Source organism: Gnatocerus cornutus, chromosome 1 (genome assembly GCF_029298725.1).
Source record: "Gnatocerus cornutus isolate USDA-ARS CGAHR chromosome 1, icGnaCorn1.1, whole genome shotgun sequence".
Taxonomy (NCBI): domain Eukaryota; kingdom Metazoa; phylum Arthropoda; class Insecta; order Coleoptera; family Tenebrionidae; genus Gnatocerus; species Gnatocerus cornutus.
In genome coordinates this window covers 27735989-27748268 of record NC_142233.1, presented here as the reverse complement: position 1 = coordinate 27748268, position 12280 = coordinate 27735989, and the positions used below count along the sequence as shown (strand labels likewise).

The 12280-nt window shown below is 33.5% G+C and overlaps 4 protein-coding genes across 4 annotated transcripts; 1 reads left to right on the top strand and 3 right to left on the bottom strand.

Moving 5' to 3' along the window:
- Nucleotides 1-482: 482 nt before the first annotated feature.
- On the bottom strand, nucleotides 483-2070 carry LOC148181218 (chitotriosidase-1-like). Its single transcript, XM_088036396.1, has 6 exons — nucleotides 1988-2070; nucleotides 1761-1931; nucleotides 1478-1710; nucleotides 1225-1352; nucleotides 1041-1167; nucleotides 483-981 (listed from the first exon to the last, which is right to left on the bottom strand). The coding sequence occupies exons 1-6, from the start codon at nucleotides 2049-2051 to the stop codon at nucleotides 550-552; spliced, it is 1155 nt and encodes a 384-aa protein (XP_087892522.1). The 5' UTR covers nucleotides 2052-2070; the 3' UTR covers nucleotides 483-549.
- A 1623-nt stretch (nucleotides 2071-3693) lies between these two features.
- On the bottom strand, nucleotides 3694-5175 carry LOC148181217 (acidic mammalian chitinase-like). The gene is made up of 7 exons (XM_088045192.1): nucleotides 5106-5175; nucleotides 4879-5049; nucleotides 4612-4829; nucleotides 4441-4559; nucleotides 4080-4392; nucleotides 3912-4028; nucleotides 3694-3868 (listed from the first exon to the last, which is right to left on the bottom strand). The coding sequence occupies exons 1-7, from the start codon at nucleotides 5161-5163 to the stop codon at nucleotides 3743-3745; spliced, it is 1122 nt and encodes a 373-aa protein (XP_087901318.1). The 5' UTR covers nucleotides 5164-5175; the 3' UTR covers nucleotides 3694-3742.
- A 1362-nt stretch (nucleotides 5176-6537) lies between these two features.
- On the bottom strand, nucleotides 6538-7955 carry LOC148181216 (acidic mammalian chitinase-like). The gene is made up of 7 exons (XM_088047999.1): nucleotides 7898-7955; nucleotides 7683-7853; nucleotides 7420-7637; nucleotides 7247-7365; nucleotides 6887-7199; nucleotides 6721-6837; nucleotides 6538-6669 (listed from the first exon to the last, which is right to left on the bottom strand). Exons 1-7 carry the CDS (start codon nucleotides 7953-7955, stop codon nucleotides 6544-6546), a joined length of 1122 nt encoding a protein of 373 aa, XP_087904125.1. The 3' UTR covers nucleotides 6538-6543.
- An 88-nt stretch (nucleotides 7956-8043) lies between these two features.
- Nucleotides 8044-9877, top strand: LOC148181215 (chitotriosidase-1-like). Its single transcript, XM_088045180.1, has 6 exons — nucleotides 8044-8509; nucleotides 8565-8735; nucleotides 8782-9124; nucleotides 9170-9476; nucleotides 9527-9643; nucleotides 9692-9877. The coding sequence occupies exons 1-6, from the start codon at nucleotides 8437-8439 to the stop codon at nucleotides 9815-9817; spliced, it is 1137 nt and encodes a 378-aa protein (XP_087901306.1). The 5' UTR covers nucleotides 8044-8436; the 3' UTR covers nucleotides 9818-9877.
- The last annotated feature ends 2403 nt before the right edge of the window (nucleotides 9878-12280 follow it).

Genomic DNA, 12280 nt, shown 5'->3' with positions numbered 1-12280 from the left:
ACTAAGGTACATAGATTGGTCTTTGGTACCTAATGTAAAGCTGAAACTGGCTAGAAATAAAATAAAAAATTTAAATAACTTTTTATAAGTAGATAATAGTAATTTTATACCAATGAAAAGAAGACAATTTTTTGACTCGAGAGCGTTATTATTTTCCTAGATCAGAAGAACAAAAGAAAGCAAGGGCTAGAAACACACCACCGTATCTCGTCAAATTTCCGTTTACCCTTAACACTTAAGTTGGTATTTCTGTTTGTATATCTTCTTGAAAACACTTTTATCTTTGACGTATCTAGACTTTGGTTTCTATTCCTACTAGATACATATTTAGTTTAATATAGGGAACTCACAAAACGCTTTTTATGTACTTGTAGGAGAGAAATTTAATTTTACAGTTCAATGACATGTTTTCAACCTAATAGTAAAAATATAGAAAATTAATTAACCAACTAAATTATTTAACGAAATAAGAACACGTCTAATTTAAATTACTTTTCACATGTTGTTTTAATTTTCGATATTACAAAATTCTTAACTTTTGTATAAAGTCTATTTCAAGTGTGCCGAAATAGTCCTAATAAGTGGGTACTTTCCGCCACCACAAATTCCAAGAAAATCGTCAGTATCCAAAGCCCAAACCATAACTCCTCCAAGCTGCTTACTAACAGCAAATTCAACCTTCAGTTGCATAGACTTGGCATCATCATAACCAATCCATTGATTGCCATTAATAATATGAGGAACTTCTTGTTCATCATCCCAAGTGTAGTCCCAACTGCTGTATAGCTCACAAACTTCATTATATCCAATGACACCAGATTCGCGAGTGTAAGGACCGGCTGTACTACCCATATAGGCATCAGCGTACAGAGAAGTGTTAGTAGAATCAGCTAAAGTAAAGCCGCGGCCGTAAGTTCCCACTCCCAGATTGATTTTACTAGGAGATGCTCCTTCATCTAACCAATATTGAATGCCTGCTGCCTAAAATGTAATTTTATACTAACAAAAAAGTACGAGTATGTTTGTACGAAAATACTTACGACGTTTAATGTTTTTTCTTCGTCGGTTTTGTCTAAGGAGGATGCATAAAGAGGAGCGTAATGACCTACAAATGTTTCGAAAGCTCCATGAAAATCGTAAACCATTACGTTAATCATATCCAAATTTCTAAAAAATTGTGTTAGACAAAACTTGGTGCAAATTTAAATAAATAAAGAAAATTACTCTACAACTTGAGCAATGTTGTATGAGAGTTTACAGGACGCTATTCCTCCGGAAACGGCAGCAGAAAGAATTTTTCCTTCAGCATTAAGAGCGGACTTTAGTTCACCCAATAGAGTCACAAAGTTAGCCTATGCAACAATAACAGTAAATAAAAGAACAATTATTTAAATAGATAAAAGAGGGCATTTTGTGGTTATCCATCACACTTGTAGCATGGAAAAATATTGATTTATATCAAGTGCATGTTATGTACCTTATCTTCATCAGCTCCGCCACGCTGACAAGGGTATTCCCAATCTAAATCAAATCCATCAAATCCGTGCTCATCGACGAACAAAACAACGTTGTTCACCATATTTTGTCTCTTATCAGCACTTGCGGCAACTCGAGAATATTTCTCAGAACCTTCATTCCATCCACCCATGCTTAAAATAATCTTCAGACTTGGATTACTGTTTTTGAGCGCAAATAGGTTCTCCAATTCATCTATAAATGCAAACTCAATGTAACACTAAAAAATAAAATTGTCTTATTACGCAAGCCGGTCAGTTCCCAGTCATCCAAAACTGTCACAGAACCATCTTCACCCAAACCAACGAAAGCGTACAAAATATGCGTGCAGAGGTCAGGTTCGATGTCGGAGGCTGTAAATTTTCCATTTCCTGGTCTGTAAATGGTCCAACTAGCAAAATAGCAGACGATGTTGGCTAAAATCGAGTTATAGATAATGTTAAGTGTAAAAAAACGTGTTTAAAATCGTTACCAGCAGAAGCAGTAAGTACCATGAAGGTACTAGACAAAAGCAAGAGAAGAATAATTTTTGTCATGTTGATAATATGTTGATTAGTGAGTGATTACTGAGACTTGAAGTGAGCGTTTATATAGTAATTGCGTAAAATTTTATCGGAGTGAATGATTTCTGTTTTCAAAGTTGATGTCATCATGGGGGGTACAATAATATGAGTGTTATGTTATCCGACAGCATCTCTACTAAAAAGATTAAAAGTATTTAGTTGTCGTAGATGTAACAGACAGCTTTTCTTAAAAATTTATGAAGATGACATTTTTGCAAATTAGTGATTCCGATTTTGCATACAATGGAAGCGATTTTATAAAGAGATGTCTGGTTTTTTAAAATATAATTAACCATAGTTTGGTGTAGAATTTACAGTCATATTTTTTTTAGAATAAGTAAATCGATAAAAACAATTTTGCAACAAATAAATTCTTGTTGCAATTATTTTGTTTAGTTAAGTATCTTTCAGAAAAGGTGAGTAAAAAGGAAACAAAAATTTCTGTACTTGAAATAGGGTATGTTTCACAAAGTAAATATATGACTATTCCACTTTATAAAAGATAAGCAAAAATGTTGCAGAAATCTAATTGTTTTATCTATTTTATCTAGTTCATTTTAAACGAGGGCCATAAAAGGGGCACATTTAAGACGTTGCTTTAAATCAGTAAACAAAACAAATGAGAAGATTTAGACAAAATCACAAGCTTTACCATAATCGAAAAAACGTCTTCAAAATTTAAATTTAATATGTAGTAACTAATTATATTTTAAAGTACAGAAAAAACTTTTCTGGCCCGAGCGTTAATATTTCCTAAAATCCAAAGAATCGAGGGAAATTAAATAAGACCAGACGACATAATGGGCATATTTTGAGTTTATTAGCTGATTCTAAAACCATCGCTGCTAGGCAACAATATGTCTCTATAAATTGTAACAAAACCGGTATCTTCAAAATTATTGTTGTTAGAACATGTACTATTAGATTAATCTTGAAGTGTGGAATCCAATATACGTATTATAATTGACCTATGTATCATGAAATTGAAGTGTAATTTACCTTATTTTTTATTTTTGGATTAACGTGTTAAGATAAATCTATCAAGATCTATTTTAAAACTAATATTAATAGGTTTATTTAATTAGTTCAGAGCTTTGGCGCCATGATATTGATATGATATTGATTTTTTTATAAAGTGTTAAATTATCTAATCAGTCAATCAATCAACATGTGATTTCAGTTGAATGTGTAGGCAATAGTTTTATCATTAAATCAACTTTTTACAGTATACAGGCTACAGGTTGTTTTTGAAATACACTACACGGTTTTTGGTAGCCTTTTGGAACCGAATTGACAGTTTTTATTTTTTTCTAACAATGAAAAAAACATTTTTTACCACTTACTTGGAACACCACTGATGAAAATAGCCGCCTAAAACAACATACCTTGGATTGTTGCTAGTAATCAAGACTACATTCTTTAATGGCGAACTAGAAATTTTGACCAAATATTCGATTAATTTTATCTCGAAAACGAAAAGACTTTTACCTACATTTTTTCTCATTTGATTCTACCTGTCTTCACCAATTACCATGTTTTGTTTCGTAATGTATTTCAAAAACACCTGTTCAAATTACTTTATTGATTTTTTTACAGGAAGAAAAAGTCTGCAAAATTTTAATAATCTTTTTATTCAAAATTCAAATTAATACGCACAAGACATTTCAGTTAAGATTATCTTTGATGGCATGCAACAAAGCTTTGGCACCCCCACAATGCCCATGAACATCATCTTGACTAACAGTCCATATCATGGCTCCACCCAACCCATTAGAATTAATGCAGGCGACCTGCAACAAATCTTCATAAAAAGGACTTACTTTTAGAAAATACCTTTTCACGAATTGACTGTTCAGTATCAATGCCCAACCATAAACTTCCTCGGGTACAAATAGGAACTTTTTGCTCATCATCCCATTGGCAATCAAACGAATCTTGTTCTTCGCAAAACTAAGAAAAATAAAACGTATTTTTTGTAACATTGGCGCTTTTAACAGTTACCTCGAGATAGCTCCAGCTACCCGCGCTTTTGGTAATCGGTCCTCCTTCTCCCGGCCCAATAATCGGTGCATGCAGTCCTTTGTTACCAGGATCTTGAAGCTCAAAACTGTGTCCGTAAAACGCGATTCCAGCGATGAGTTTGTCGGGACTTGCTCCAGCGTTTTTCCATTGTGTCATAGCAGAGGCCATGTTCAGGTTGTTACTCTCCCATTCGCTTTCAATGGATGAAGCATACAAAGGAGAATTTTGTCCAGTGTACTGACTCCACGGGCCGTACATGTCGTAGGTCATTATATTGATGTGATCCAAAATCCTTTAAAAAAATTTGAAACGTGATTCTTTAAACAAAAGAACAACTTACTGGGAAAGTCTTGCGACATCATAACCATCGGTTACATCTGCAGAAACAGCCGCTGTGACAAGCCAGCCGTTTTGATTGAAATCGTTTTTAAAATCTTGAAGAAGCGTGGCAAAATTATCCTTTAAAATGTAATTTTTACAACAATAAAAATGATTATAGGTATGCACTTACCCTATCTCCAGGTTGAGGAACTTCCCAATCCATGTCTATACCATCAAAACCGTAAGTTTCCATGAAATACCGTGCGCTTCCCACCATTGCCGCTCGTTTACCAGGATCAGCTGCAATGCTTGCAAACGTTGTCGCTGGTGCATCGCCGCCCCCAATGCTCAAAAGTACTTTCAAACTAGGATTTATCTCCTTGAGTTTAACTACTCGTGAGAATCCACCTGGAAATTTCTTGATTTAGATTTAGTTGACTCGCAGAAGCAGTTATACCATTATCAATATCTGCATATTGATCTAATACTTGTAGACCTCCACCTTCGGTAATGGAAACAAAAGCGTAGTTTATGTGGGTGCACATATTTGGGTCTAAATCCTCAGGTTGCACAGCACCATCGCCCCCGTAGTAGATTGACCATGATGAGTAGTAACACACTATTTTTCCTGTATAATTTTTACAGATTAATGAAAAATTTCGTGAAAAAAGTAAAAGAAAATACCTGCAGTTGTTACATTAATTGTTACCGCAATTAAAGCAAGAAGTATTATGGTTCTCATGATTGCAAATAAATTCTTCTAAAGAGTTTTGTTTTTATATATCGTAGTGGTTATCTGAAGGATGACACATTAAAAATTCGTCTTTGTTTGGAAGAGAGATACTTACCTATTAAAGTACTTACAATAGCATAGAAACACTTATCTATGTCTAAAAATATATTATTATTATTATTATTTTGAAATGTAAAAGTTGTTTTATTTTTCTTGATAGACCTTTATATTTATTAGATTTACACGTTTTTGGAGCTTTATTTTTCCATATGTTTTAATCAGTACCTTTGTACTGTAATTGCCATTCCAGTGTATACTTCTCATTAGTAAGTTTTCATGCATTTTTGGCTTATCTTCGCACAATAAAAATATGTTTTATTTTTCCTGGCCAATTAATTTCTTAAAAGAGTTTATAATAAATAGATATTTATTATAACACGGATGAGCAAATAGGTAAAGTGTAACACTATACTTTTTCTACTTATAAATTGCAAATAAATTTTCCTGCTTGTTCAGTGAAGTATGCCAGAACTATGTTTTCCAAAAGTAAACTTGTAAACTGCTTTTGTAAGTCAATTAGTATTTTTTCTGCGATTTTGCGGGAAATAAATTTGGTGTGATTTATCTTTGCTGCCTCTTAAATGTCGAGAAGTGTACAATTTTTATTGTCTTTATCGTCTTAGTCAAACATCTTCACCTAACGCTTATAACAGCCGAAAACAGAGACATGCCAATTGTGCTTCAAGGGGTATGTGGAATTGTCATCATAACATTAGATAGCAACGATAGAAAAAAGAGTTTGTCGCTTTCTGATTGGATGCCAGTAGCGAAGAAAAAATACGTTTTCTCCATTCATATAAAAATTTTGAATTTGCTCCATCAAAAACCGATTAAGAATTTTTTTCTTAGAAATTAGTAGAAAAAATCTATTTACAGAATTTATTAGATCTGTTCATGTTTTTATTTTTTGGATTCTTAACATTTGTCTAATTTCTTGTCAATTTAAAACTAATGTTAATTATACATTTTCTTTTAATTTTCAAAAAAAATTTTTTCAGATTAAATTGTACAAGTTTTCTTTGCCTTTAATTACTTTTGTAAGTTGTGTCTTTTTCGTTATGGGTGTTTTTTGCTCTTTTTAATTCTTAGATTTCTCGAATTTTTTTTTTATTTAGAGTCCAAGAAATGGTGTAGATTCTTGAGAATTCTAGTTGAAAAGAAAATGAACTAGATCTGACTAATATGATAACTTTATTTAAAAAATAAATAAATCTCCCTTTGTGCATTTTTGAGTAAAGTCTTTAATTTTTGCATCTTTTTTGTTATCTGTTGATTTAATTGTTAAGTTTACATAATAAGTAAAGTAATAAATTGCCACATACTTTTTATTTAATTAATGTTATCTTTAATAGCATGCAATAAAGGTTTAGCACTACCACAACGTCCATTCACGTCATCTTGATCAATAGACCAGATCATGGCACCGCCCAACTTATTAGAATTAATATAAGCCACCTAAAATAAAAACATTTTAGATTTCAAAGCCACAGCACCTTTAAACTTTACCTTATTCCGAATAGAACCTTCATCATCAATACCCAGCCATAAGTTTCCGTTGACACAAATTGGCATTTTTTGTTCCTCATCCCATGTGCAATGGAAAGAATCTCTTTTCTCACAAAACTAAAATCCAATGAATTCTTTGAATGGTAGAGATGTTAGAGTTACTGACCTCCAAGTAGCTCCAGCTACCTTCTTCTTTGATAATAGGACCCCCTTGACCGACCCCACTAATAGGTGCATGCAACCCGTTATTATCTGGATTTTGAAGCTTGAAGCTGTGACCATAGAAAGCAATTCCTGCAATAAGTTTGCCAGGACTAGCCCCAGCATTGATCCATTGCTTGATAGCCGCGTCCATATTTAGGTTTTCTTTTTCCCAATCGCTTTCAACTGACGATGCCCAAAGAGGAGAATTTTGACCGGTGTACTCACTCCATGGTCCGTACATATCGTACGTCATGACGTTAATGTGATCCAAGATTCTAGAAAAAAATCGTTACTTCAAAGTTACGGAGTGTTACTAAATTACTCGGAGATTCTTGGTACGTTGTATCCATCGCTCACATCGGCGGAAACAGCAGCGCTTACTTCCCAACCGTTTTTATTAAAATCGTTTTTAAAGTCTTGTAAAAGCGACACGAAGTTATCCTAAAAAGTTAAACTAAAAACTCTAAACTAAAATTGATGGAGTTTTGAACATACTCTATCGCCTTTGTTAGGGACTTCCCAATCTAGATCAACCCCATCAAATCCGTAAGTTTCCATAAACCATCGAGCGCTTCCAACCATTGCCGCTCGTTTACCAGAACTTGCTGCGATGCTGGAAAAGGTTTGGGATGGTGCATTTGCCCCTCCAATACTAAGGAGAACCTTTAAATTCGTATTCTTCTTCTTCAAAGCGACAATTTTTGAATATCCACCTTAAATTTAAAGGTAAAAAAGACAACTATGAGAGTAAGTAGTACCTTGGTCTAAATCAGCCCACTCATCTTCAGTAGACAAACTACCGTCGCCGTTAATAGCAACGAATGCATAATTTATGTGCGTGCACAAACTAGGGTCTAAATCTTCAGGTTGAACAGCACCGTCTCCGCCATAGTAGATAGCCCATGAAGAATAATAACAGACAATTTTAGCTGAAACTGAGGGTTAAAGACTCTCTGAGAAAGAATATAAATACCTGCAGAGGCAGCGCTTAAAGCACTAAGCGCAAATATTAAAAGTACCAAACAATTCATTGTGTAATTGATTTCATGACGAGCAAATTTTGGGTTTATATCGACAGTTTATTAGACTATCTTAACAATCAGGTTTTGCATCAGCCCCTTGTTCAATGACAACGCCAAATTCGTTGGTTCGAGTGTTTACTGAATATATTTACGATATCTTGGTTGAAATAGAATCAAGGTAATGTTAAACAAATCTCATATTGTTCTTTCAAGATCTTTTTATAAAAAATAGTCACGATTTGCTAAGATCTAATTGGTACTTTTAAGTACTTTTCAAAAATTGTCCACCAATAAAGGGCAGTATAAAATATTCTTCAAACTAAATATAAATTCATTAAGATTTAGTTGACATTTAAAAGTAGGTACTTCAGGTACATATCATGGACTTATCAATCATGAAGAGTACAGCACTTAACAATAGCAAGATAAAGCATCCATAGATTTAAAAACTCTGGTAAAATAAGTCAAGGTGCACATACATTGTCGCACAATGGATTTGAAATTAACAATTTTCTTGACGTTAGCTTTAATAAGTCGATTCGGACATGTCTTGACCGCCACCGGTAAGCAAAACTCTTTTAGTACTGATAGTATTACTAAAGTACTTTATTTATTCAGATAAAGTCATCTGCTACTATGCGAGTTGGGCTGCCTACAGACCAGACAATGGTCAATTTCTGCCGGAAGACATCGACCCGAATTTATGCACACATGTCAACTATGCATTTTTAGGACTCAACAGCGATGGAACTATCCAAATTCTAGACGAAGAAAACGATATAAATCAAGGTAACTTTTTCTTATTAATTTTCCAATCGTTCTTACTAGTCTTTAGAGGGTTTGAAGAGAGTCAGCGCTTTGAAAGAAAAAAATCCGAACCTGAAAGTTCTGTTGAGTATCGGAGGAGCAGCTGCCGATACTGGCACATTTACCACAATAGCTGGAAACAAAGACTTGCAAGACGTTATGGCTAAAAGTGCTATTGAGTTATTCGAAACGTACAACTACGATGGTCTGGATGTCGACTGGGAGTATCCGCGTGGAGGAGATCTTGGAACTTTCATTGACATGTTATCCACACTTAAAAACGCGTTTCAGTCAAAAGGTTATCTTCTCACGGTAGCTGTAAATTCTATTCCTTCGGAAGTTGGAGGGTACGACATACCAAAAATGTCTGAGTAAGTAAAACTAAATTTGGAACTCAATTTAGTAAAGTTGACTAGTATTTTAGACGTTATCAATGTTATGACTTATGATTTTCACGCAATGTGGGGTCCAACGGCTCATAATTCTCCTTTGTACGGCGGAGACAACGAGAGTCAGTGGCAAAAAGACAACCGAAATTCAGATGCTGCTATCAGATACTGGTTAGATGGAGGTGCAGACCCTCAGAAAATTGCACTTGGACTTGCATTCTATGGTCATACTTACAAAATTAGTCCTGAGAATCATGGTCTAGATGCGCCGACTGCTGGTCCGGGGGATCCAGGTCCGTACACGAATAACACGTTCAGTTTAGGTTACAATGAAGTGGGTACTCGGACTTTCATTTACACACTTTTTAGAACTGATTTTTATAGGTATGCGAATTTCACCCACAAGGAACCGTTGTGTTTTTAGATGACATGAAAGTGCCTTATTTGTATGACGATACGTTTTGGATTGGATATGACAACGAAGAATCAGTCACTTATAAGGTTTGTTAAATAATGCTGTTTTGGTAGTGTTTAATAAAGTCATTCTAGGTGGGATATGCTAAAGAAAAGAATCTGGCTGGAGTGTTTATCTGGTCAATTGACACAGAGGACAAGAAAGGATTTTGTGGAGAAGAAAACGGTTTACTTAAAGCTATCAACAAGGCAATTAAATAAAACAACTTAATTGTTTAAACATGTTATCAAATGTAATGATAAATAAAAAAATACCAAATACATTTTTTCATATAATTTTGACATCTCATTTCAATGAGTTGCACTCATAAATTGTAGTGAATTTTTAAATATCGACAAAAGAACAACGTGACTAGAATTTTTTACATTTGAAATATTTGATAGCAAGATTTCAATTTTGAAAAATTATGACCTTTCTTAGAAACAAACGTCATTATAGGATAATACATAACACATGTTTTAATGGGTGCTTTATATGTACATAACACGTTTTATGTCTCATGTTTGAACATAGTAAATAACTGTTTTTATCTTGTTTTTTAAATTTGGATTGTCACGATTATAAAAATTATCACCATTTTATAACTAGCGTAAGTCAAATTTTATAACTCAACTCTGTATGTAATTGGGTTTTATGGCAGTATGGTGATAGCTTTTATGGTAGAAGTGGGTTATTTTAGGTACCTTCAAGGTCTGCTATTATTAAGCCTACGAAGGCTTGCTCGAGCAGGTAATATCGAATAACCCACACTTCTGCCATACAAAGATTTATCCAGTATATCGCAGTATTCACTCTAATAAAAGTAATAAATAACAAAAAAAAAAGAAGTGGTTGCTATCGTTGTTATTTATAAAGCACAACGATGTACCAAATCCTTATCTTTCTCTCTGTCGAAGTTCCAGAGATATGGATCACCGAGAATTCGGGAGCTTCAAAATGTTTTGCAACTTGGAAACTACTCAAAATTTTAATCGCTTTTAATTCAGTTATTAGTTAACATACAGAACAAATTAGTGCAGTTTTAAATTCTGCGAAAAATTCTGCATAAAATGAGTTCCAATAACTTACTTGCTCCGTTATTGATTTTTGAAATACAATAACCCTAGCGATAAAAATTTATGTATTTCAAATTACAAAAAAATAAATACATAAATGAAACAAAATTCAAAGAGCATTTGCCTTTTTCTTCATGTATAAAACGGTGAAGTCTTAGTACTGTTTACAAAATAATTTCCAGTTTTAGTAACTATTAAATCTCCCATAGCCACCACGTATCTCCTAGAACATGAGTTTTGCTGGTCACAATCAAGATTATCACCTTTAAGTTTTCTTCCTAAAAAGTGATGCGGATTCTGAACAGCTGATGCAAAAACTTGCCAAGCTCTACGATGGCTACAAAAAACTACAAAAATACTTATAAACTAATTGCAACAAATAAATCACCAATATCAGAAATCTCGTCTAACTTTTTTAAAATCGTGCGAAGACACCCAGGTTGAAAAGTACCACCGTTAAGAAAAAAGTCAATAGTACCACAACGTGTTTTCATTCCAAACATTCCAGCATTACTGTGAACCACTTCTACAACTCTATAATCGTTTTTATTCAATCTTTCGTTCTTTGGCAGCTGTTCAAAGATTGGTCCTGCGGGATCCAGTGCAATAAGGCGTGGTAAATTTTTATCAAGGAGTCGTTGGACTTTTTTACCAACGAAAGCCCCAATCTGTGCTCCCAAAGAATGACCAATAATTAATATGTTTTTAACAAGAATGGAATTGTTTTGAATTAAAGAACCAACTAACTTTCCAACATCAGCACCTTCAAATTATTACAAAATTATGAAATTCAAAATATTTCTATTAAAAAGACTTACCCACTTTAGGAACGGTAGAAGCTGCCTGTGTATAATTTAATTTTGAGTACGGCGACCAATCAACTTTTATTATATTACTTTTCGAATTCAACTTAAAAAACGTTTCGGTGTATAGTGGATACCAGTCAGTTTGTTGGTCGCCTAACCAACCATGGATAAAAAAAATTACAGGAACATTGGTATCCACTACACTAGCATTAGAGGGAGTAATTAAAGTATAATTTTCCGTATCATTGTTTGAATATAAGTAGTATTTTATTTTGCTTGGTTCCACCGAAACATTCTGAAGTGAACTTGCGACTAATGGAATTGCATTACAGATATTATACACGTCTTGTAGAATTCCTTGACCGACATTTTTTAACTGGTTTTTACCTAAAATAGAGTACTTAAGAGAGATTATTTTATAAATTATTTTAAGTTTTAATAACAATGTATGAAAAACAAGAAAAATTTACAATTACTTTGTTTTTAAGAATAATGAAAATCAATATACATAGTGTTTTTAAAATTCATGTAGTGTGGTAATTCGTTGTCACAAATTGAGCCTATTAAGAGAAAAAAGTTTTAGTAAAAAGTTATTTTATTTTCGAGATAAAATTACACAAAAATTTCAATAAACATGCTTGTGCGCCACTGATTTAAAATTCAACAAAAAATCGCTGGTTACTTATAGAAAACCAGTCATTTCAGGTGCGTTTTTGTCATCGGTGTAGAAAGTACCCGGATTGGGGTTTATATTACCTCGTCAGTTTTTGATTTAAAAATTGGTTTTTTATACTTATTATTT